Source organism: Labrus bergylta, chromosome 7, assembly GCF_963930695.1.
Source record: "Labrus bergylta chromosome 7, fLabBer1.1, whole genome shotgun sequence".
Lineage (NCBI taxonomy): Eukaryota > Metazoa > Chordata > Actinopteri > Labriformes > Labridae > Labrus > Labrus bergylta.
Genome location: NC_089201.1, coordinates 11,233,539 through 11,255,593, shown reverse-complemented (window position 1 = coordinate 11,255,593; position 22,055 = coordinate 11,233,539). Strand labels below are relative to the sequence as shown.

Here is a 22,055-nt window from a genome sequence, read left to right as displayed (position 1 = left end):
GATTCTTAGACTACTCATACAGTATAGGAACTGGGGTAGAACCTGAGAGAGACCTACCCCAAAACCCAGAGGCTGAGCCAGTCACCATTCCAAATGGCATGCACCAAGGCACATACATGACCTTCAGATGGACTCAAAACAACCTACACGAAACTAGCTAGAAAACAATTAAAATGGGCAAGAACAGCTTCAGACCCTGGGCATTGAAACAGGCTCTATTAGAAATGACCTGGCGTTGAAGTACCTCTGGAGCTGATGGAGGTGGCATGAGTGGTCATACCTAAGGCATAGCGGTCAGGTGGAGATCTGTCTGCCAAATTTTGTAAGGAAATGCTCTTTTTGGTCTAGTGTTTGGCATATGCAAATGTCCTCTGGCACCAGATACAAACTGCTAAGAAGGAAAAGAGATGCATGCATGTAGTTTTCTTAGATCTCCAAATTCCTTTGGTTTATACTAAAAGAGACTAGACAGCCTTCAACTTTCTCTGGGTCCTAGAGAGAATCAAAAAGATTTTCAGAGCTAACTTCCACCTCCAGGTCTGTGTCACAACATGGGACATCAGTATCACCTGACAGCACCTTGAGCTAGGTAAAATAGCTGGCCGTATCATTTTATCACCGGTGTTCACTGTGGCAATGGAGCTCATCATCTGTGCATCACCATAGGTGGTTGGAGGGACTTTGAAGAATGGCTTACTGTCGAAAGGTTCCACATTGAAGATGAGCCAAAACCAACTGTACTAGAGAAGCTCATCAAATCTTGACGCTTGTTCAGGGAAGGTTAAACAGCGCACAGTCAGCGGCTTCTGCCAATTAAACAACAATGTTATTCCAGGTATGTAAAAAACTTGGACTTCTGCCTCTACCCATGTGGCCAATTGCCATCTATGAGGTCCCTCTATCTTATTCCAATAGGCTGGAAAGACTGATGAACATACAGGACAGGAAGTGACTTGGGCTTCCAAGAAGCCACAGTAACCTGCAATTCACACATACTCTGTGCGCGCCGCGGTCCGTCAGCGCCACAGTTTTGCTCCGTCGGACGGCTCGCGCCCACTCAAACTGGATCTGTTTATGGGACGTCAGCGCAGCGGAGCGCACCCATGACACATCACAGGAGAACTACAAGATCCCACAGGAATAAAGAGAAAAACATGCAAACAACATGTTGCTTTGTCTTTTTGAGGATGCATTGTTGTTAATTTGGTACCTGTTTTGACGTAATGTTGATAAAGTGATGAAAAATACGATCGCAATTTTGAAATTGACCGGATGCTCTGTGTGTGTTTCCTTGTCTGACTTCCTGTCTGGGCTGTCATATTCTGTCTAGCTTGACGCGTGCCTGGAGCGTACTCCGGCGAAAATAGACTTGCTGCGTATTTGAAATGGAGCAGAGCACAGTGCCTTCAGTGGCACGCTCCGGAGATGGACCGCAGCGCGCCCTGTGTGAACACAATGATTGACTAGTGGCAGCTAAGTACAATGTAGTGCGCGGCGCTGACGGACCGCGGTGCGCACGGACCGCGGCGCGCACGGAGTATGTGTGAATTGGGCTTAATAGGGCTTTAAGTAAATGGAGCCTTTTTACCACTAATCTCTATGTTAGATAGGTCCACCCCAGAGAGATATAAATGTGCCAAAGAAAGGCTGCAAATGGCCTTCACAGGGAGGGGCTTCTACAACAACAGGGAGGAAATAGACTCCAGTCACAGCAGTAGTGGATAGTGATCCAACCCTCTGGTACTTGGATAAAGTGCGCTATGTCCAACCAGGCAGAGGAGGTTTTGGTCTGGTAAGAATGCCTGCTGGCTTAAAATTCTAACCTGGCTAACACTATGGCCTGCCCAATGAAATCAATTGGCAGGATACCCAGTCTTTGCAAAATCTTGTAGCATCTTATGCTTTCCATACACTAGAGGACAATGCGCAAGCAACTCACAGAGGTTTTAGTCATAGACTACGATTTTTTTAAATCCAGGATCTTGCATGGTCACTCTCTTCAAGGCTACAACTACATGCCTTTTGAGATTATTTCCCATATATAACTAATAGAAATGTACAACTACAACTTTATAGCAGAAAAAGAGCAGAAAGGAGAAGAAACCGGTGGAATTGTGAAGAGAGCAAGAATTCCTCCTTGACATGTCATGTTGACATGTTTACAAATTTGCAGCTTCCTGCTTTGTTTTGGTGAAACCACTCCTATTGGTTGTTGAGAATGGGCACATTGAACAACAAATTTGCATAAGACAAAACTCAAGAGACTCATGCGACATATTAAACATATCTGATTTGATGATAATGCAAAGATGAGAAAAAGACTGCCTTAAACAGTTCCTATTGAGCTTTATGAACACCTTACACCAAACAGCCAAGATCACAGGAGCACGCCTCAACTCAAGCAAAACTCTCGTGCTTTATTCCAACTTTGGAAATTTGTCTGTGGTTTTTGGAATTGCCTGTAATGTCGATTGGTGTGAGGCCAGAATTACTTATTTGTCTTAATATGTGATAAGGTGTCAGACAGTAGAACCTGCATTTGAAGACATGTTGATCGTGTTTCTTTTAAAGCTATGTTGTAAGAAAACACTCAAAAACACACAAATAAAATGAGAAAATATGAAAGCATGTGTAGGCTGCCATTGTTGTACACACAATGGTTAAATGGTAAATGGTTGAATCCGTCCTTTTTCAATAATCTTTCATCAGCTAAGAATTTTTAATAGGACCTTGATTGCAGTGTTAGTGAGGAAAACAATAAAGAAGGAGTTACTCGCGATGTAAATCAAAGTGAATACAATCAGAGAGGTGAGGAGGTGAGAGTGGAGATTAATCTAATGGTGTCTACAGTATTTGACCACTGCTCACCAAATAAGGTACAGGTATGACCAGCCTGCCCTTCTCTATTTTTTGAGGAACTTGTCACATTCAGGGCACTAGCTGCACACTCATCATCCCCATCTCGCTGGTGGAGCAAGAAGCTTATCTGGAAAATGTTGTTTGAAAATTACAGTAGACAGGTTTAGAACATGTAGCCTACATACAACAGAGTTTAAGAGCACTGTAATACCTGTAATTGTAAACATGTCATATTATATTCAGTGTGGCTTATTATAAAGCTGTAGCATGCTGCACTCAGAAATCTATAAAGACACATCCATTATGTTATTATCAGTGTCCCCATTGCTTCATGCCCCAGTTGCCCAAACATGGTCAATGCAATGGATGTTAGCTTTAACCAGCCAGACAACAAAGAGCCTCTGGTGTGTGTGTGTGTGTGTGTGTGTGTGTGTGTGTGTGTGTGTGTGTGTGTGTGTGTGTGTGTGTGTGTGTGTGTGTGTGCATGTGTGTGTGTTTGAGATTTCAATGCATTTATTCTCATCAGTGCTGTTCAAAAAGCAGGAGTTATTTCCAATGTGTGGTTTGCCAGCTTAGAAATGCAGCGCTCTGTTTTCAAGAACAAGATGTACACACACACATGCACAGACTTCGCTTTACACCCAGAAACAACTCCATTTAGTGTCCTCACTTTCCCGCTTTTAGTTCAAGCCCTTTCTTTCCTTTTTTCCACTGCCTTGTCAGTTACTGTTGCTTTGATCATCACTGCGCTTCATCACTGGTGAAGCCACGTGCTCTCTTGTTTATCATCAGAAAGGGGAGGGAGATGGGAAAAGAGAGATAGAGAGAGAGACTCTGCACCTCTCTCATTCTCTCTCCGTCTACTGCACCCACAGACACACACACACACACTCGCCGACATACACTTCAGCAGTCCTTTGTGCCTGAGGGACACAGACACAGACAACAAACAACAGCAAAACGAGACTTTATTGTACGGACAAGCTCTGCACTATATCACAGGTACAGTAACGCTATGTTTCTTTTGATTAGAAAATGTGTTTGAAAAGTGTTGAATATCAATGCTTAGAGTGAAGCTGGGTTATTGTTTTTAATTATAACTTTGTCCTGAGTCTGTTCTGGAAAATAAGATTTGAGCTCCATAGGCGATACACCTGTTTTGTGTAAGAGGACAAAAGGAGAATGATAAAATGAGGACAGGATTTTGGCACAGTGTGTGTGAATGCGGCTGCTGAGGCTTTGTACTCTAAACTTTTCTCTCCCCCCCCACCCCACCCCGACACTCTGTGTGTTGGGGTGGGGTGGGGGGGAACAAAAAAAACAAAACATGCACACATGTACACACATGCATACACACAAACAGTCACACACAAACAAAGACATACACACAATACAGCTCCAGTAAGTAGTCTCTCTCTTGAAAACAGCAGGTGTCGACATGTTGACAGGTTAATTAATTGACCAGACAGGAAACAGAGCACCACACAACTAAACTAGCATATGTTCAGCCTAAAACACAGTGTAGTTACCCTGTTGCTCCTTGAAGAAAAAGTATTTGAAATTCCAAATAAACCCAATATCTCTTGCTTTAAACTGGCATGTAAAGGGAAAGAAGAAAAAGAATGTATTTTTTTTGGTAACAGTAGACTGAGGGGAGTGGATGATGAGTCTATAGTAGCTGGAAGTCATAAAAGTTGATTGGATTTGGTGCAGGCTTGTGTCAAAGGTCCCCTTAATCACCCTGCATTTGCTGAATGCTGCTGGCAACACCTAAAAGTATGGAGCTGTAATGCGTAATAGCATACTGGTTGATATAAAGTGTGTTTTTTTTTTTCATATAAAGACCGAACCATTCCTTTAAATGTGCTGAAACCCCTGTGTTTGATCAGTAATGTCATCATTTTCAACTGAGACTAATAAAAATAAAGCTCATTAGAATGGATTTCTGTATAACTAGACCGAAACTTTACAGGACAGAATTATCAGCAGGAGGATAAAAATACAACAGATTCATGTTTTTTTGTATTCCTCTCAAATGTTTATAAGCGATGTCAATGTACCATTTACGTTGGGTGCTCTTACATAACCCCACTGTTGGAGAACCCTGCTCCCCTTTTCATTTTCTCGCAGGGAGTGTCTTTCTTGTTTTGCTTAGAAATTGTAAAACTTCTTGGCAATTTTTTGCTATCATGCTGCTCCTTGAGCACATGAAACGACCACTGAAGCTGAGCCTGTCTTCCCTTTGGGAGTGGATCTGTTTCTCAGCTCGAGGTTTATAAATAGATTTATACAGAGCAACACACTCCTGCTTTTGTTCCTGCATGTGCTTTACAGAGCCACAGAAATAATAGCTAACACCCTGCCGATGCTCCATATAGCCCTTTATTAAAAGATGGATTCTATGGGTTGAGTAGGCATTTACCAGAATCCGTTGTGAATGTGAAAATGCAAATGAAAACTTGAATTAAAGTAGAAAGCAAGACTACACATTTGATCTTTTTTTATTTGCTTCAACTTGTGCTAAACATGTTGGTTACAAAAGTGAGTGTAGTCAGGTGTTAAAATAACTCAAACATAAAACGTAGTAGAAATCTAATTCTCTGAATGTAGAATCATTCCTGAGAGATATTTCAGCACTGTAGGGATGTGGTAGCTGGTTGTTGCAGCTGCACTCAAACAACTGGGAGTGGTCTGCTGTGTAGCAGTGACTGACACTGTGCTTGATGCTAGTTTGAAGCTTCTACATTCTGTCACCTTCCACATTAAGATGAATCTCAGATGGTGATAGCCAGCATAGGCTGAGTATATTCAATGAACAGGTTTACATCAGGCTTGACTAGCTGGCTAACCCGCTTTCATTTGGTCATTTTTTATTTCAGTTCAAGCTGCTAGATGTTTAAGCTAGATATTTAAGTTGTTAAGGGACAGAACAGTTGATAGATGAAACATTTCTGTCCTGTTCAAAAAGGAGTAGGCCATGCCATTTTCTTTTTTACAATTTCCATGCACTCAGACAAAAAAGAAGAATCTAATAGGCTAAAGAAGCAATACGTTTTACAGCTCTTTAAAATAAATAAATTATTACAGTGTAGTTTTTGTAGAGAAATGTAAAAGTTGGAGAAGTGTACAGATTCTGTGGTATATGTTCTTAACTCTATACACAAACTGTCCTCAGAGTAAAATTTGGTGCTTGGAACACTGAAGATAAAATGTAACGCGAGAAGCTATGGTGGTGGGCCCGCAACAGAGAAACCGTAACTCTCCTGTTACTGGCTTTTTAGCTCCAGACAGTTTTCGAGGGACCGAAAGTATAGAGTAAAGTTTGTGTATTTAGTTCAGAAAATATAGCAGAGAATTGTTTCAATTCTCCAACATTCAAATTTCACTACCAAATCTACACAGTGCACCTTTAAGCGAGAATTATTGGTTTTCGAACTTTCTGAGACTCCCTTTGCCAGGCTTGCTCTATTCCTTGGTCCCTCAGTTTTGAAACCACTCTTCTTGCTCCTTGGAGTCTCAAAAATCCCCCTACGCTCCCCTGCCTCCCACTGGCATTTCAAAAGCCAAACAATGGAGGTTGGCACCACAAGTGAGCCGCTGGAAGAGCAGTGCTGCTATTAACATGTTATGCATGCTAATTGTTTCTCATCAGTTAGTGGCTATTGGGGAATGGGACATTGTTTTTAATGTACATTATAATCTGTTACTGTTCTCTTGCCACTATTATGGTCTGATAACGTTTACTCTCAAAGTCAGCAAAAGCCACTTTTTGTCTTTTTCTTTTATAAGGTTTCATAGAGATATAAGCATCAATTAGAATCTGTTTTTCCTATACACTATTAACCTACACATTTTTCTAACTTGTCTTTTATGGCCATCCCCACAGGATCCAATTGATATCTTCTTTCTGCTCTGTGTAATTTTATGCATGAAGTTTCCTCCTATGATTCTGTGATCCTTTTTACTGCCTTAAGACCTGCAATGCACCAACACCAGTACAGTAGATCTTGTCTCTTGTATTTTTATACCACTGCTAGATGGGGCCTGGATTGTTTTGGAACTTCCCTCCCAAGGCTGGCTGCACGGTTCCACAGAGCCTCCTGCAGACCATGTACGTAGGATTGTGAAGCCACTACATGACGTACCATATGATACCACACAGGTCTCTCCTTTATCCAGCCTGTGTGGATTTATCTTTGGCATTTCGTTCCATCCGTTCCATTCTGTCAATCAGCCAGTCCAGTCCAGTTTTTCACACATTCATTCTACAGCAGCAGGCCAAGGCCAGTAAATCCAATAAATATTCATCATCTAATTATCAAACAAATATGCAAGGGACAGCAAAAGGACAAGTGGGCCATCTGTCATCTGACAAATCTATCAGGACTTAATTTTCCAATCACAACAGAGACAGTTTCAGATATTGAGGTTTAGGCTGGGAGCAAAGCCAGACCCTAAAAATGAACATTTCCCAAACAAATATTTAACTGAATTAATTCCTGGAGAGACTCAACTCGGTGAGAGGGTAGGAATGTTAGTCCACCATAAGTGATTTGCTTGTTCTTCAGAATTCTTTAACTTTTTCTTGTTCTATGTCAGAACCCAAGGTCGCTAATAGTGATACTAAAATCTAATTTTCTCAATCTTTTTGAGCTTATTGACTGCTATTTAATTCAGCCCCAGACCACAATTTTAGATTGCCAAAGATAGCCAATGGATTCTTATACCCTCTCAGTTCACAGATTTCTCCTCTACCCAAAAACCTGCAACAGAAAATAATGCTCTTTGTTGTCAAATTTAAGCCAAATCTGTGCGAATATCTATACATTCTGGAATTAATACCCTTATTTTTGTGCTGAAGTTGTACCTTTGAACTAGTCTGTTGGGAGAAAAAAAGGTGTACCTGCTACTTGAATTCTTTCTCCCAACTTACATCTTCTAAGGCCATGCTCAAGTCATCCTAGACCACTGCTTTGTCATGCTTGCCTTGGAGTGCATGAGATGCACTGGACTTTTAATTCACCCAGTGTAAAACCATTGCCAGCAATATGTAACAGAGTGTCCTCCTCAGGACGTAGACTGATGAATTCCACCTGGGGTGGCAGTTTTGTGGTCAGTTTTGCAGTCAGGACTGTATGAAACAAAAGTCACTTCTATTCATGCTGGTATCGTCCTATTATCTCATGTTAGCCATGGCAGTGAAAGACCAGATGCAAAAGGCTTGCAACAGGAATGTGAGATTACTAGAAAAAGAGCCTTCTGCAGTTTTTTAATGATTTCATGGCCAATTTAGTTTCTTACTTCATTGCTTGAAAGCAAAGGTGATATATATTGGTTACCAGTTAATGCATTCTGTAACATCACTGCTAGATCCCATTGAACTCTTCATCCTGTCCCTTTAATATTACTCCATACAGAAGGAAAACAAGCATTAAAACATTTCCTCCCTAACACATTCTTTCCTTAATGTGTGCTATCTCTTACCACCATCAGAAATGTAAGCCTAGGTATGGGCCGTCCTGTGTGCTGTGAGTCAGATTACATGTTCAACACATCTCTGCATGCATATTCTTGCATTTCTGTGATGAAATATAAATCTGTATGAATTATAGTTTCACTTTTACTTAGAAATGAAGATTAAGTGTGGTGTATCTGTTGTAATACCAAAGTTTCATGGTCAGAAAGTGTTCAGAGTCAGAGTGGATGTTGTAATGTGTTAGAGTGCAGACGATCAATTCGCAAAGTGAATTCTGCTGCTGACATATTGTTTATTGAATGCCTGCACTGAGCTGCTCTGTGGTCACTATTAGAGGATGTCAATAAAAAAAATGAGGATAGCTAACCAGGAGCAATAGCATTATCTACTCTGTGGGATCATGGTTTTGCATTCTGCCTTTTAGGAAAGGTTTCTATTCATTAGAAAAGTGAAATCATCTAGCCCTCAACAAAATAGCAGGAAGACATTTTGACAGATTGCTAAATGCAGATTTGGTCTAAAATAGAAATGTGATCTTAATATCTGACATGAATAAATGATTGAGTTATTGCTGCTAGAGAACAAAAATAGTATCCTGCTAAGTCAGGATCATTATGCATCAGGCTAAAAATATTACGCGTGTTTCACCTACTCAAATTCCTTTCAGCTCTCCCTGAGTGTCATGAGGAAAACTATTTCATAGCCATAGCAAGTGTACCAAATGCAACAGAGGTAAATGCTCAAAAAGAGTTTTTAGGAATAACAGAAGCCATGACTCACTTGGAATAATAAGTGAGTAATAATAATAATAATAATAATAGTTTTGTTAACATGTTAATGAAAAGTAGGGTTTACTGCAAGAAAGCAAAAATCTGACTCTTACTCCAACTTAACAAATGGGAAAGGGAATGTGAACTCATGATGTTGAAAAAAGGAAAATAGAGGCATTCACAATCTGCATTTTTTTCTGTCTAGACAGTTGTTCCTTTTGCTCTAAAAACTGTTTACAGTGACATCTGAAACTCTAATCTGCTTCTGCAGACTAATGGCTGTTGAAAGTCGTTTTGAAATTCTGTAGATGTCCATTATATTTTTTTTACGGAGGAAGACGTTTCAGAGTGGACTGAGAGGAAATTAGCACTTCTGTGATAAGCAACGTAACAGGCCAACTTTGCTGAAAGGACATTAGGTTTAAAAAGTCATATTATTGCCTCATCTTTAAACACATTTTTAAAGCATTGTAGTGCTTGAATTTCCCTCGGGATCAATATCTATCATAAGTATCTATCTATCTATCTAGTGAATTCAAAATGCTTCCACATGTATACTCTCAGATGATTTGCATGATTTGTCCGTTTTTATTTCTCACATGAGCAATGAGCAACAACAACGTCCTAGTTAACACCAATTCATAAAAGTAAAATTTACAAGACATATCTTCTCCCAAAGGTGGGACAAAGTTATTGGTTTGCAAGTCACAAGAAAGTCTCAAGTCTTTGGTCTCAAGTCCCGAGTCAAGTCCCAAGTAACAGCAGTCCAGGGGCGGCGGTCTAGCAACACCCTTACAAGAAAAACTTACATGTTTCCCTTAACTTTCCCCTTAATACCCTCATTTGAGTCCACAGTTATCAAATCTGTGTCTCGAGTCTGACTTGAGTCCAAGTCATGTGATTTAAATCCACATGCTGTCTTTTTCTGCTTAAATCAAACTTCAAACAGATCCAGATTAGAAACTTTTTTATTTGTTATTTTTGACAGTGAGGCTGAGTGCATGGCTGGGCGTTAAGAAAAGGTCTTTAATCTTACATACGACTTAGCTACGTCCGACTTCATGACCAACTTGGTACATCAAATGCAGCGAGCCTAGCTGAGAGCTGGCGTACTTGCACCCCGGTCTTATCATGGGTTTCCAAGTGAACATTTGCTAAGTGGTAAAGGTTTCAAAGTACCAACCTGTCTAACTTATCCCGTTAGAAAACAGCAGATATGATAGCACAGACCAAAAGAAAACACAAAATAATTTAACAGATAGCGATAGAGTTGTATGCAGAACGTTACAATGTTCCCAATGCAAAACTCCCCAAAAGTCCCAACAATGCATCCGAGCATATTAGGCAATAATGATTTTAAGTAGAAGTCCTGCTTTGGCTGTCCTGCCTTCTGATGTGATGGAAGGTTGATGATGTTCCATAGGCAGCTTTTTTAGAGCTAAAGAAAGGCTTCTTGTTGTCCAGCATGCTGTAGTCTGTTGACTGACCATATTCCCACAGTATTTTGGAATGCCTCTTGCATCCGTCGTGCTCAGCTGTCTTGAATCTATGAGTCTTGTCAATCAAACCTGCTCCCTGCAAAGTTTATTAACTATTTATATATCACTGTTGTCTTTCAGTGGATGATTATGACATAATGAGAGAGAAAAGTTTTTAAAAGGGGAAGACGGAACACAGGGCTTGTCAACTAAGAAAAACTTTAAGTAGGCTCTCCTCCTTGTCTAAATGCCTTTTCATTGATCATCCGGTAAACAAGACGTGTCTCCATTGTGTTTCCCTTTTAAGTTTTTAGATTTACTCTTTACGTTTGATTTACCTTAGATGGATACTAGTCTGGTTTTTCTAACTTATCCCTTCTCTCAAAAGTAACACCCAGGTACAACTCAGACAGGGTCAGATGTAACATTACACCCAAAAGTATGCCCAGCTCATGCGCTGGACTCCTGAAGCATTATGGTAAAGTTACAGTCTACATATCAGTTAAATCTTTGGCACATTTGTTGTGTGCCGTACATACCTGTTGAACAAAGGCATGAATGACAAAAAAAAACCACTTGCTTTTACAATTCAGGGTTAGTGTCCTTTAGATTTATTTGATTTGATTTCAAAGAAGTGTGCATCAAAACATCTTCAACAAGATCTATCTAAATCGTTTCTCTGAGGGATGAAAAGCCCTTTAGTGCCAACATTTGGTTTTACAACTTAAGTATCAGTCAGAAATGAAATGAAATGAAGGATACTCTCTGCTGATTTTCTGGGTTATGGGCTGTTTTCAGTGAACATTAATGAAACCATGTGTCTCAGAAGGAAGCAACTGTGGTTCGCTCAGGATAGCATTCATCCTCATTGCATGCACTGCTAAGCTTTACTTGTGGACATCTGGTTCTCTGTTTGTTTCAGGAAGGAGTCCGGCTAAAAACCCACCTCCCCTCAGTGTACTGCTGGTAGCCACACACTGTCTGCCCGTCTGCCATGCTGGCAAACACCCTGCAGCCCTGTGGGCGACCCACAGGAACACAAGAATAGAATAAAAACACTAGAATGGATAGTTGGTTGCATTTTAAGGTGTGGCTGCCAACTGTGCCATTCAGCTTTAGCCAAGTAAATACAGGTCATTGTGAGTGAATGTAGGTGAATATTCAAAACATGTAGTGTTTGGCTGTAGCTGGTGGCCGCTGCTTGATGGTAAGATGAAATGTTAATGTCTCCTCACCTCAGTGAATCATCCAGGGCCAGAGCGTGTTTATAAAAGATGGGCTTATTAGTCAGAGGTACAGTAGACCTGACCTTTGTAGTATCAAGCTCATATTTCCTGAACCGTAAGATGAGATTTAACAAGGCAGAGATATAAGTGAGGGAAAGTCAGCCATGAACTACTGAGAGACAGTGACAGAGGTTGCTCAGTTTTTAGGTTTTATGCAACTAAAGGACACTTTATCCCCATGAAAATTATACAATTATAAAAAATGGGCATTCTCTCCATTAGCTTTAGAAACTGGCTGCATGGATTTGCTCCTATATCACATGACTATTCCTGAGATCCAATAAAGATGTTGGCTATCAGGTTCTAGGTCATGAGGTTGAGGTCGGGGCTCTGTGCAAACAAAACGGTCCAAACTATATTTTCTTTCTATATATTTTCAGGATGGGCCGAGAGCATGTAAATATTAATTGTAATGAACCTTTATTAAATTTGAGTATCATTTATATTGGCAAAAACAAAGATGCTCCAAGTAATGAGGATACATTTATCTGTGCTCATAATGTGCCTGTTTGCTGTCGGAGGCAGCTGATCCTGATCACAAGGGGTGTGAATATATAAGCTGTGTCAAAAATCTCTTCCTATTTGCTTCTTAGTCCATTATTTACCTTTGACCTTAATATTTTAGAGTACAAGACTCACCAGTATTGTGTATTTATACAATCTTTTGCTATTAAAAAACAACTATGCAATGCTCCAAATCAGATAGTTATGTTGAACTGTACCAGCCAGTGATTGTACAAATGAGTCTGTAAGTGTTTGGAAGCTAATTTACTGATAAATATTGGTAACAATAGAGAGAGCTGTCTCCCACGGCCCCTCCTCCCTGGAGTGGATGTGCACACAGGTTGCCATTTCCTGGACACAGAAGCTTCAGTGTTTAGCCAGCTCTGCATCTGCCTTTAAACCTTTCTGTGTTCTAACCTCCATCAATTTCAAGTTTATGGTTGTGGAGATTATTAGACAAATGCCTTGGCTTTTTAGGTCGGGTAGAATCAGTTATATCTGAACCTGAAACTGCCTGCCTTCTCTGGTAAAAAAAGAATACAGACCACTCTGGACCAGAATCAAAACTTGGAAGGAGGACATAATGGCTGCTCTATTGTTGACAGAGAAGCAAGCTCTTGAACATAGCATGTTTCCTTAATGTCTGATGATGGACAATGAATATTGTCTGTTTTATATGTGGGAATTACAAGTAAATTAGCCTTGTAAAGGAGTCTTGTCTCTTTGTGCTTTGAATAGTATTTTTGATTTATGTTTTCACAGCACAACACTCGATAAGTTTGTTGACATTGTTTAGGTCAGGGTTTGAAACAGGCAACTCCGTCAGCATTTCTGTTGCTATATAGGATTGTGTATTTTCTTAACATTGATATTAATTATGCTTTCTTTTCAAGCTTTCTCCCTGCCCTAAAAAAACAGCTCAGCAAAGTCCCAGCTGTGAACCTATTTCTAAGCAGCGTGTTGATGATTGAAAGCGTACTTATAGTTTCCTGATTTGAAAAAAAAGGTGAAAATAGCAACCTGGGCCTCTTGATGTGGTCTTCGGAATAAAAATTAAATAAATAAATGAATGCACACCCAGATATGAGTGGGCTTTACTTTAATCACTGCTCTCACTTCAGGCTGTACAGCTTCTTCTTCCAACTGACACTCCTGGGAACATATTTAATAGATAGACATCAAAGGGATTCAGATGAGAGATGGAAATGATTCTTGGCATGCAGGTTGTTGCAACTGTGAGCATTTATAAGTCTCAGAAGATTAACTAAAACTAACTTCCCTACCTTAGCTATTATTGAAGGAAGGCTGTTGTATTAACATTTTCCACTGTCAGACTGATTTAAAACAACCAAATTAAAGATTACAAAAATATCACAGCTTTTTTCAATGAAGTATTATCCAAATGTAGATTTGTGAGAAGTAGAAGTGTCCATAATATAAATGTGGTCAGTGCAATTAACTTCACATCCAATTTGAATTAAAGGAGCAATATGTAAGATATCTACTGTAATACATCAGAACATGACCTTAATAACACCATCAGACATTAACATGCTTTGCTGAAGTGCTGGCTTCTCTCACAACAACACAGCAGCCAGTTTGTCCTCCTTCTAAGTTTCATTTCCAGTCTGGAATGGTTTATTTTTGTTTTGACCAGAGAAGGTAGGAGGTTTGGTTGAACGCCCCTCAGTTTACCAGGCAAACGGCAAACCAACAGATGTTGCAGCGATGGAAGCGGGCAAGGGAACTGGTTCAGACATAACTGACCTAAAAAGCCTCAGCCTTTTTCTAATAACCTCCACGACCAGAAATGTAGTAAAACTTGGATAGATATTAGAGATGCTTTTGAAAAAACGATGCTGGCTGAACACTGAAGCTTCTGTGTCCATGACATGGCAACCTGCATTCCCCTCAACTCTATGGAAGAGGCAGTTTTCCAATTTTTGGAATTTGAAGATCAGTACCAATTTTAAACGCTACGTGTCAGTAACGTATTGCTCCTTTAACAAATTAATGAACATAATTCCTGTTTCGATACATTTTCCTGCCAATTACCAGGGTTTTTATTCTCTTAAAACAAAAGAAAATCACTTCAAAATAATGTTCTAATCTATGTTATTTCCAGTCTTGTACACAAAATTGTTGAACTGAAAGCTTATTACAAATACGTTAATCCAAATTTGAAACATGGACATTTGAGGGTCAAAGAAAACATTCTGGAACTCTCCGACCTTTGTAAGACTCGCTGAAGATAACAGATGCTCAGCTCTCTGTCCTCTACACATTTCATTTTCTGCTGGAAACTAACATTGGCCTCACCCCTGCACATCAGCTGCTGTAAAAAAAATCTCAACAGAAAGTCAGACCCTTGAGGGTGCATGCCCTCTCACACCACAACTTTGGTGCCACCACTGAGAGCTGAGGCAGAAATAAACCTTTGAGTGAGAGTGTTGTCAAAGGTGTGAACACAGGACAGCGCCACTGGACACGCCCTGTGTCCTCTGTGTTTTCTTTAATTTTACCTGAATGTCCTTTTTTTTTACACCAAGATCTATGTATGTATTAACGCAAAAAATACACAGCATTCATTACAAAGTTATGGCTGCCTTTTTTTTTTTTTTTTAGAATGCTGACTTTTGAGATACCATTAGATAGATTTTCCAGCGACACAAAGCTTTCAACTAACAGAGCTGACAGGGAAGCTTTTATGCCAGAAGAGAAAGTTGTGCTCTGAGTTTTAGTCTGGAGCTAATAGCTGATATTTAATATTTAATCCTCCACTCTGACATTGATATATCTGCTCTGGGCTACTTAGCAATGGGAGACTTCTCTAGACATTCAGCAGCTCTAAATTACTGAACGTTAACTTTCAAAAAGTGGAGACTGTTTAGTAACTGTTTATGTGTTTCCCCTATAAAGTGTGTGAGGACATGCATGTCAGCAGGTGAATCTGCTCATCTAACATGTGTGTACAAGGACAAACATTAGCGATGATGGTGAAGGGAAGTATGATGTGAGGGAGTGAATGTGGGACATGTCACTCACGATTAAAATCTCTGTTATGGTTGACTGGAGGAAGCTCCTCCGGGGAGTTAAACATGAATACAGCCACTGAGTTCAATAACACCAACAACTGAAAGACAAAAAGTCAACAGGAAGGCAGTAAGACGACAAATAGATTTAGAAAGGGTCTGTATCTGGCAGTTCTGTGAGCTTGTGATGAGGTTCAGAATTTCTGCAGCTAATATGCAGTCTTGTCTTCTATCTGTCTAGATTTGCATGTTATCATGGTAACTCGTAATCACAGGGACAAATCACAGAGTACAGTATCTTTTTTAGGTGTAACATAAGTCTTGCAGGTGTGTTTGACAAATTAAGAATTGGAAAAAAAATGGCACAATATGTCAATAGCATCAAATAGTCATTTTAGTCTGGACCAAAGTAACCATCCAACTACATCTTTCAACCAACCAGCTAGCAGTTAGCTAGGGGAACTTGTTGAAAATTAAGTCATTACAGTTCACCCTGAGGGTAAAACAAATGTGTACCATACTGTAGTTAATGGCAAGTCGTCCTCTGGGACAAGAGTAAGGTTGGATGACAATGCTACCAATAACTGTTGTATATAGATATGAAAATTACCCATTTAAACAAATAAGATTTGCTGTAAACAGGAGTGTATGCAGAAGGATGCCAATTGGCCCCTCTTGAAATCTGATTGGTCACACAGGTGTCACCCCAAAATCAAGGCAGTTTTTAAAAAAGCTGCGTGTAGCTTTCTTTAAAGTGTCGCATATTTATTTTGTTAGTATTTTTAATTTAAAATAAATACTATGCACATCTGACAACTACTAAACTTTTTCTTACTTGCAATGATTTAACTTGCAAAATGTGGATACCAACATGGCCATCAAATATAGTTTTGCTAGCTAGACAGTTAAGTATTATTTTTGTGTTCTTAGAGAATTAGAGGTAGATATGATTAATGGAGTTAGAAGGGTAAACAGATGAAATCCACTGCGCTTCATGCTTTATGCAACCCCCTGTATAAGTCAGTGCCCCAGTTGGGCTCCCCAGTCAAAAAAATCTGGACACATCCTTGGCTTTTAACAGATTGGCTGCTTTTACAGTGTACAGTATCTCTTCATCTGTTATTGGATGCTGGTACAGTCCTCTGTGCTTTTTTTTATTCTGGTGCAATAAGGTCACTTGAGTTGCTTGTTGCATCTTTGCCAGTCACTTCATCATCATATGCTTGTTACTTGCTAGCAGAAACAATTAATCTTTGTTAAATGCTGTGGCATTTGGAAGAGGTCTCAGTTGGAAGAGTCGGTCGTCTATCAACCAGAAGGTTGGGGGTTCAATCCCCAGCTCCTGCAGCAACATGTCCGGTGCTGTATGAATGTGTATGAAGATGAGATTAGTTACTTCTAATGGTCTCTTTACATAGCAACCTCTGCCATCAGTGTGTGAGTGTGTAAGTGCATCATGTGGTGTAAAAGCAATTTGGGTAGTCTGAAGACTAAAAAAGCACGATACAAGCTCAAGTCCATTGTCCATTTACCATTTACCATTTGTATAGCACCAATTATGACAAATGTTATCTCAAGACACAAAAAGCAGGTAAAATACATCAAGTGTGCAGTTAGTAGTGTGAGATCACGTTGAAGGGCACAGGGGGGCTATGTACCCTTTGGAGAGCTGTTATAAGTGTGGCAGCCATATGTCTAATTAATACACTTGAGCAGAGACAGTAACCTTGTAGTCTGACCGTGCTAACCCCTAGAGAGGAGAGTTTTACTCAACATGAAGGCTTGATGACCCAGCAGCTTCGCCCATATTTTGAGCAAACTTTTTTAAATAAGAGGAAAGAAGTAGATTCAATTCTTCACTTAAGTTTCAAACTGATACTTCAACTTATGTGTTTAACTGAAGTGATGGTAATATATATAAAACAATATTTACAGTACAGAGACCACTCAGAAACTGCATTTTGCCAGTGAGTATCTCTTTCCTAACTATTCCGTTGTCAGTCTCAGTTTTCTCTTCTGACTCACTTTCACCATGTCATTCTGCTGTCTCTGTTATGTGCAGGACTTTTTGTGCTGGCCTAGTTTCCAGGTATCGATTCGGTGATTGTGCATTAGGGCCAAATGCTTCCCCTCCACATGGCTGTGTCATTGATTTCCTGTCTGACAGGAGGACTCTGGAACCTAACCTCCCTTTAACTGATCCCCTGTTATTGGACTATTGGGGCCAAAAATTGGCGCCAAACCTTCTATAAATCATCTTTATTACTGTAAGTAGAAACCTGCCATGGTGTGCCTTCTGAGATTTTAAGATTTAACTCGAAGTAAACTGCTAATCAGTGTCTCTGCTCTCACTGACAGTGTTTCTAGCAGAAGCAGCAGTTTTTTTAATGGCAAAAACTATGCAATAACTTGGATCACAATAATATTTTAAAGTGGTTTTGCACAAATCTTCATAACATTTCAAAGAATGTTCAGGGTAAGCTGCATTTGTGAATTCAAAGAGGCTAATTTTTCGTTCTGACATTTCCCCGAAAATGTTTCCTGCCAGCCCCCTTGTAAATATTCCTTGTGAAGTCAGGGATGAGCTGATGTAAGCAGGAATTTCTTTTTTTTTTTTATGTTAAATTTTTCCGCTCAAGACACGGAGTCACGGCGCTCGTCAATGTCGTTTTTGTTCTGAGCAGCCAATCAAATCAAGTAGCTAGGCTTTACCTCCACTTTTTTTTACTCTTTTTTGAGCAACTGTGAGAGCTCTATATATACTCTAAGTCATTTCCCCACTTATTTTATTTGATTGCCCGTATGTGCACACAGCTCCTCAGGCGCTCCTTGATGCATTCAGGCGCTGTAGGAGTGTCTGGGGTGACCTGTCTGTGTGATCGGGCCCTAATTCATGATGTGCGGTGAGATTGACTTTTACTTAATCTCTTAGGGATCATTGGTTGGGGATCACTGCAGCTTTACTGATGCTTATCATAGTTGGACTTTAAGTCTGCACAGCCTTTGACTGAACTGCATAGAAGATTGTGGTAATAATATAGAAGACAATACAAATGAAGTGTCTTAACCCTAGATTATCTGGAGGAGGTGAAAAAGAAAGCAAAGAGAAAGGTTGAGAGAAAAGGTTACTACGGTGCGAGGCATGTGGGAGGCATAAATTGGCAAGCGGTACTTATGTACGAAAAGCAAACTAGGACATTGTGTATTTAACAACAGGAGAGGTGATAATGATACAGTGATTTCTATGATTTAATAAGCTAAAAATGCAAACTACTATGGGTTCAGCTCTGCTTTTGCTGATAGGAATTAGATGGGTAAAAAATCATCAGTTAAAAGATGTGCTATTTTAACAAGCTGCTCTTATAAGATGGTGGCAAAACAGTGTGTAATGTTCCAAAAGCAGTGAGGAGAAGGTGAGCCAAGCAGGATGGGACTAAGCGCAGTTGTCATAGCAACCCAATCTTGGCAAAAATAAAAGGGAGAAGAAAGGAGCGAAGGAGGGAGAGAAGAGAAACGAGGACAGGTCCATTTTGTTCTCAGCACCAAGCTGCAGTAAAAGCACACTGTTTTTCTCTCAGAACCAGAAAAAAAAAATGCTCCACTTCTTCTGAAAAGGCTCCTTCTGTTGGCAGCCAGCCTTCATGGGAGAGGACAGCACAAAACAGGCTCGTAAATAACTTCTCACCCACTGACACTTTGGCTGCCTGTTCAGGGATGAAGAGAGGCTTTGAAGTTAGGCTCTAAAAAATGTAGAGTAGACTCTCACATGGTCACATGGCTCATGTTGCAAATCTGCTCAGATTAGGTGAAGTAAAACATAAAGAATCCATGATAGAGCAATGTTAGGGTGACAAGATACAGCATCAATCTGTGAGAGTGCCTGTTGGATTGTTGAACAGCATCTGAGCTATACTCACTCCGGCACTTTTTAAATCAGAAAGGAAAAGAAAAACAATTGTTGTACATTTTTGAAACCAACTATCTGTCAAGTGCTTTGTTAATAAGGGGTCGCTGGGGCGCCTCCCTCTCCAAACATCTAGCAATAAAAGTCCACTAAAACATGTTAAACATAAATTTATTCGATAATGCGTTAACAGCATTCATACAAAATCTGTTCCAAATCAAACTGGTTAATTTCTGACTGAATACATATACTGTACTTCTTGGTTAAGGGGTGCTGGACAAATAGAAGTAAGTCCTTAAACTTAAGCATGTGACCTGAGGCTTCTCTCTTATTGGTTTGTCTCAAACTCCTCTTCTCATTGGCAGTGATTTACTATTGTGTTAATGTTTTTTTGTGATCTGTCATCTGTCATGTGAAAGTTTTTTTTTTCCAATACACCTTATTATGGTCCCTATATAACAGCAGAAGCGTAAATGTCCCTTCTGCCCTTTTTCTTACTGAGTGACTAAGACGCATGCAAAGAAATGATTGTTACTCTTAACTTAAGGAAAAATCTATTTTACTTTCTGTATGTTAAACTGATTAATTTATTTATTTAACATTACTGTGATCACAATGTAAATTCTGTTGGCCCGTTTGTGGCAATCGCAATTATGTGATGGCCTCAAGCTAACTGTCTAAGATTTACATCCCGGTCCATCTGTGAGAAATCCCCCATCCCTACCCCAAAACAGTGCACCTTCACAACTGCAGCCACCCACTCAGAGGAGATGGGACTTAAATTTAAAAAAAAATTCGCGCTGTAGAATTAACTGCATCTCTTCCATTCTTTTCAAATGTATCTTCAGGTATGGGATGGGAATAAATGACAGCTTTAAGCACTTGAAATGATACATCCTTAAAACGATTTTCAATTGGATATACTTAATAAATGCTGAAAACTTGATACTAGTGTTGGGTGTTGCATTTGAAGCTTTTTTTTCTTTTGTGAGTTCTCTGGTGAGAGAGAAATGTTTGACTCCTCGGTAGTCTATAAGCTGGACTCTAATGGCATCATGTGAAGCAACATGTTCCAACAAAGCAAATGTTTATGGTATCTGCCCTGCAACATAGCCTTTTCTTTAACCAGTCAAGCGCTTGGTAGTTAGCGTTTTTTTTTTTTTTTTTAAATAAGCATTTCCAAGAGTGGAAGTGAAGATGTAAAGGTCTCCTGTAGATACACTTTTAAGAATGTGTTCCAAAGACTCCAAGAGTCAAAGACTTTTATTGCACACCATGACCAAAGTAAATCCTAGAAATATGTTGTGAATTCTTTAGACACCGTATTAGGGAGATTTGGACTTGATGGTGGCTGAAGACAAACTGACAGAGCGAAAAAAATGATTAAGAGTCATCCTCAGAGGACCACAAATGATTGTGCCCAATTTTTCACAGTTTCAACAGTAAGTTTACTTTTTTTTTTTGCAAACCAAGGCACTGAAAAGCCCACATTTTCAGAGGACAGACCAACCCTAGTCATAGGCAAACACATTTACACACAGGAGATGCACAATCAGTTGTGCTTGCTGAACTACGTTTATCAACGCTTAAAGAAAGAACAAGAGCGTCATCGTATTTAGAATAGAAGGCATTCAATGAGAGAGCGGCACCGTTATCTTTCCACTGGCAGCAGTGGCGTCATGTGGCCAAATATAGTCGCTGTAATGCAATGGTAATTGATTTCACAACCACATGTCTTACATAAGCATAGCAGAATGAAAAAAAGAGATGGTGGGAAAGAGAGGGATGGAGGATATGGGGTGAAATGATATTAGAAATAAGAAAGGGATGATAGAGATTTTTAAGCAAAGAACAGAACTAAGAGCGGGCTACAAGAGATGAATGCAGGCTAGAAAACAAAGAGAGAGGCTGTGGGGAAACAAGACAAGGAATGAAAATACCTGTCAAACAATTCTGATCTATTCGCTATTTGTATATACAAAGGAACAAAAAGAAGCAGAGGTCGTTAGGAAGAGTTAGACAGGAAGAGTAAGACATGCAGAGATTTACCAGAAGAGAATACCAAGACAAGAGAAGCATGCATATAACACGTTTATCCTCTTACTTGCAAGGGCCCTTTTTCCATTGCAGGTGCGAGTGGTGGAATGTCTGAGAACATATTTTTAAATCTTCAGATTTCATTTGAACAATTATCATTTATCATAATATAGGTCACATATTATGTAAATACACTATACCCTGTTTTTCTAACACTAATGTGTGTCCCTAGCCTGTTAACGAACCCCCTACTTATGAGAAAGGTCGATCCTCTCCGTCTTTTGCCTGCCCCACTTTTCAGAAAATGTCTGCTCAAACAGGAAGTTAGATTTTCCCTTCGTGACATCACAAAGGGCAGTAACCCCTCCCCCAGGTGGGTGACACTCCCACAGCTAGGTGTTTGTTCTGCCCTCTAAGTCTGCCTTCTCACCGTAAACAATAGGGCATAGTGCGAGAAAGCCCAAGCCACTTAAGCCTTTCCAGGGAGGGGCGTGGTCAAACACAGCTCATATACATATTTAAAGGTTTATAACAAGAAACTTCACAGATATGTTTGGGAGACCTCTGAGACTTATTTAAACTGGTTGAAAAGGAGGATAATATGTGACTTTTAAAACAGAAACAAATACATACATAAAAATGTAAAAAGCATATTTCTAATCCTGCAAATTCTATTCGAATCAACTAAATAACCAGCCTCAGAAAGTAA

The 22,055-nt window shown here is 39.7% G+C and overlaps 1 protein-coding gene across 7 annotated transcripts in view; it reads left to right on the top strand.

The window, feature by feature from the left end:
- Positions 1 to 3,703: 3,703 nt before the first annotated feature.
- The window catches only part of ndrg4 (NDRG family member 4), a 56,482-nt gene continuing 38,130 nt past the window's right edge, over positions 3,704 to 22,055 (top strand). For 3 of the 7 annotated variants that reach the window (XM_020652758.3, XM_020652757.2, XM_020652756.3), the window contains exons 1-2: positions 3,709 to 3,861; positions 6,897 to 6,970. In XM_020652758.3, the coding sequence (XP_020508414.2) occupies positions 6,897 to 6,970 (74 nt within the window). In that variant the 5' untranslated portion in view covers positions 3,709 to 3,861. Of the gene's footprint in view, positions 3,862 to 6,896; positions 6,971 to 22,055 lie in introns of all 7 variants that reach the window. The other 4 variants (XM_020652762.3, XM_020652760.3, XM_020652761.3 and 1 more) reach the window with 3 other exon arrangements.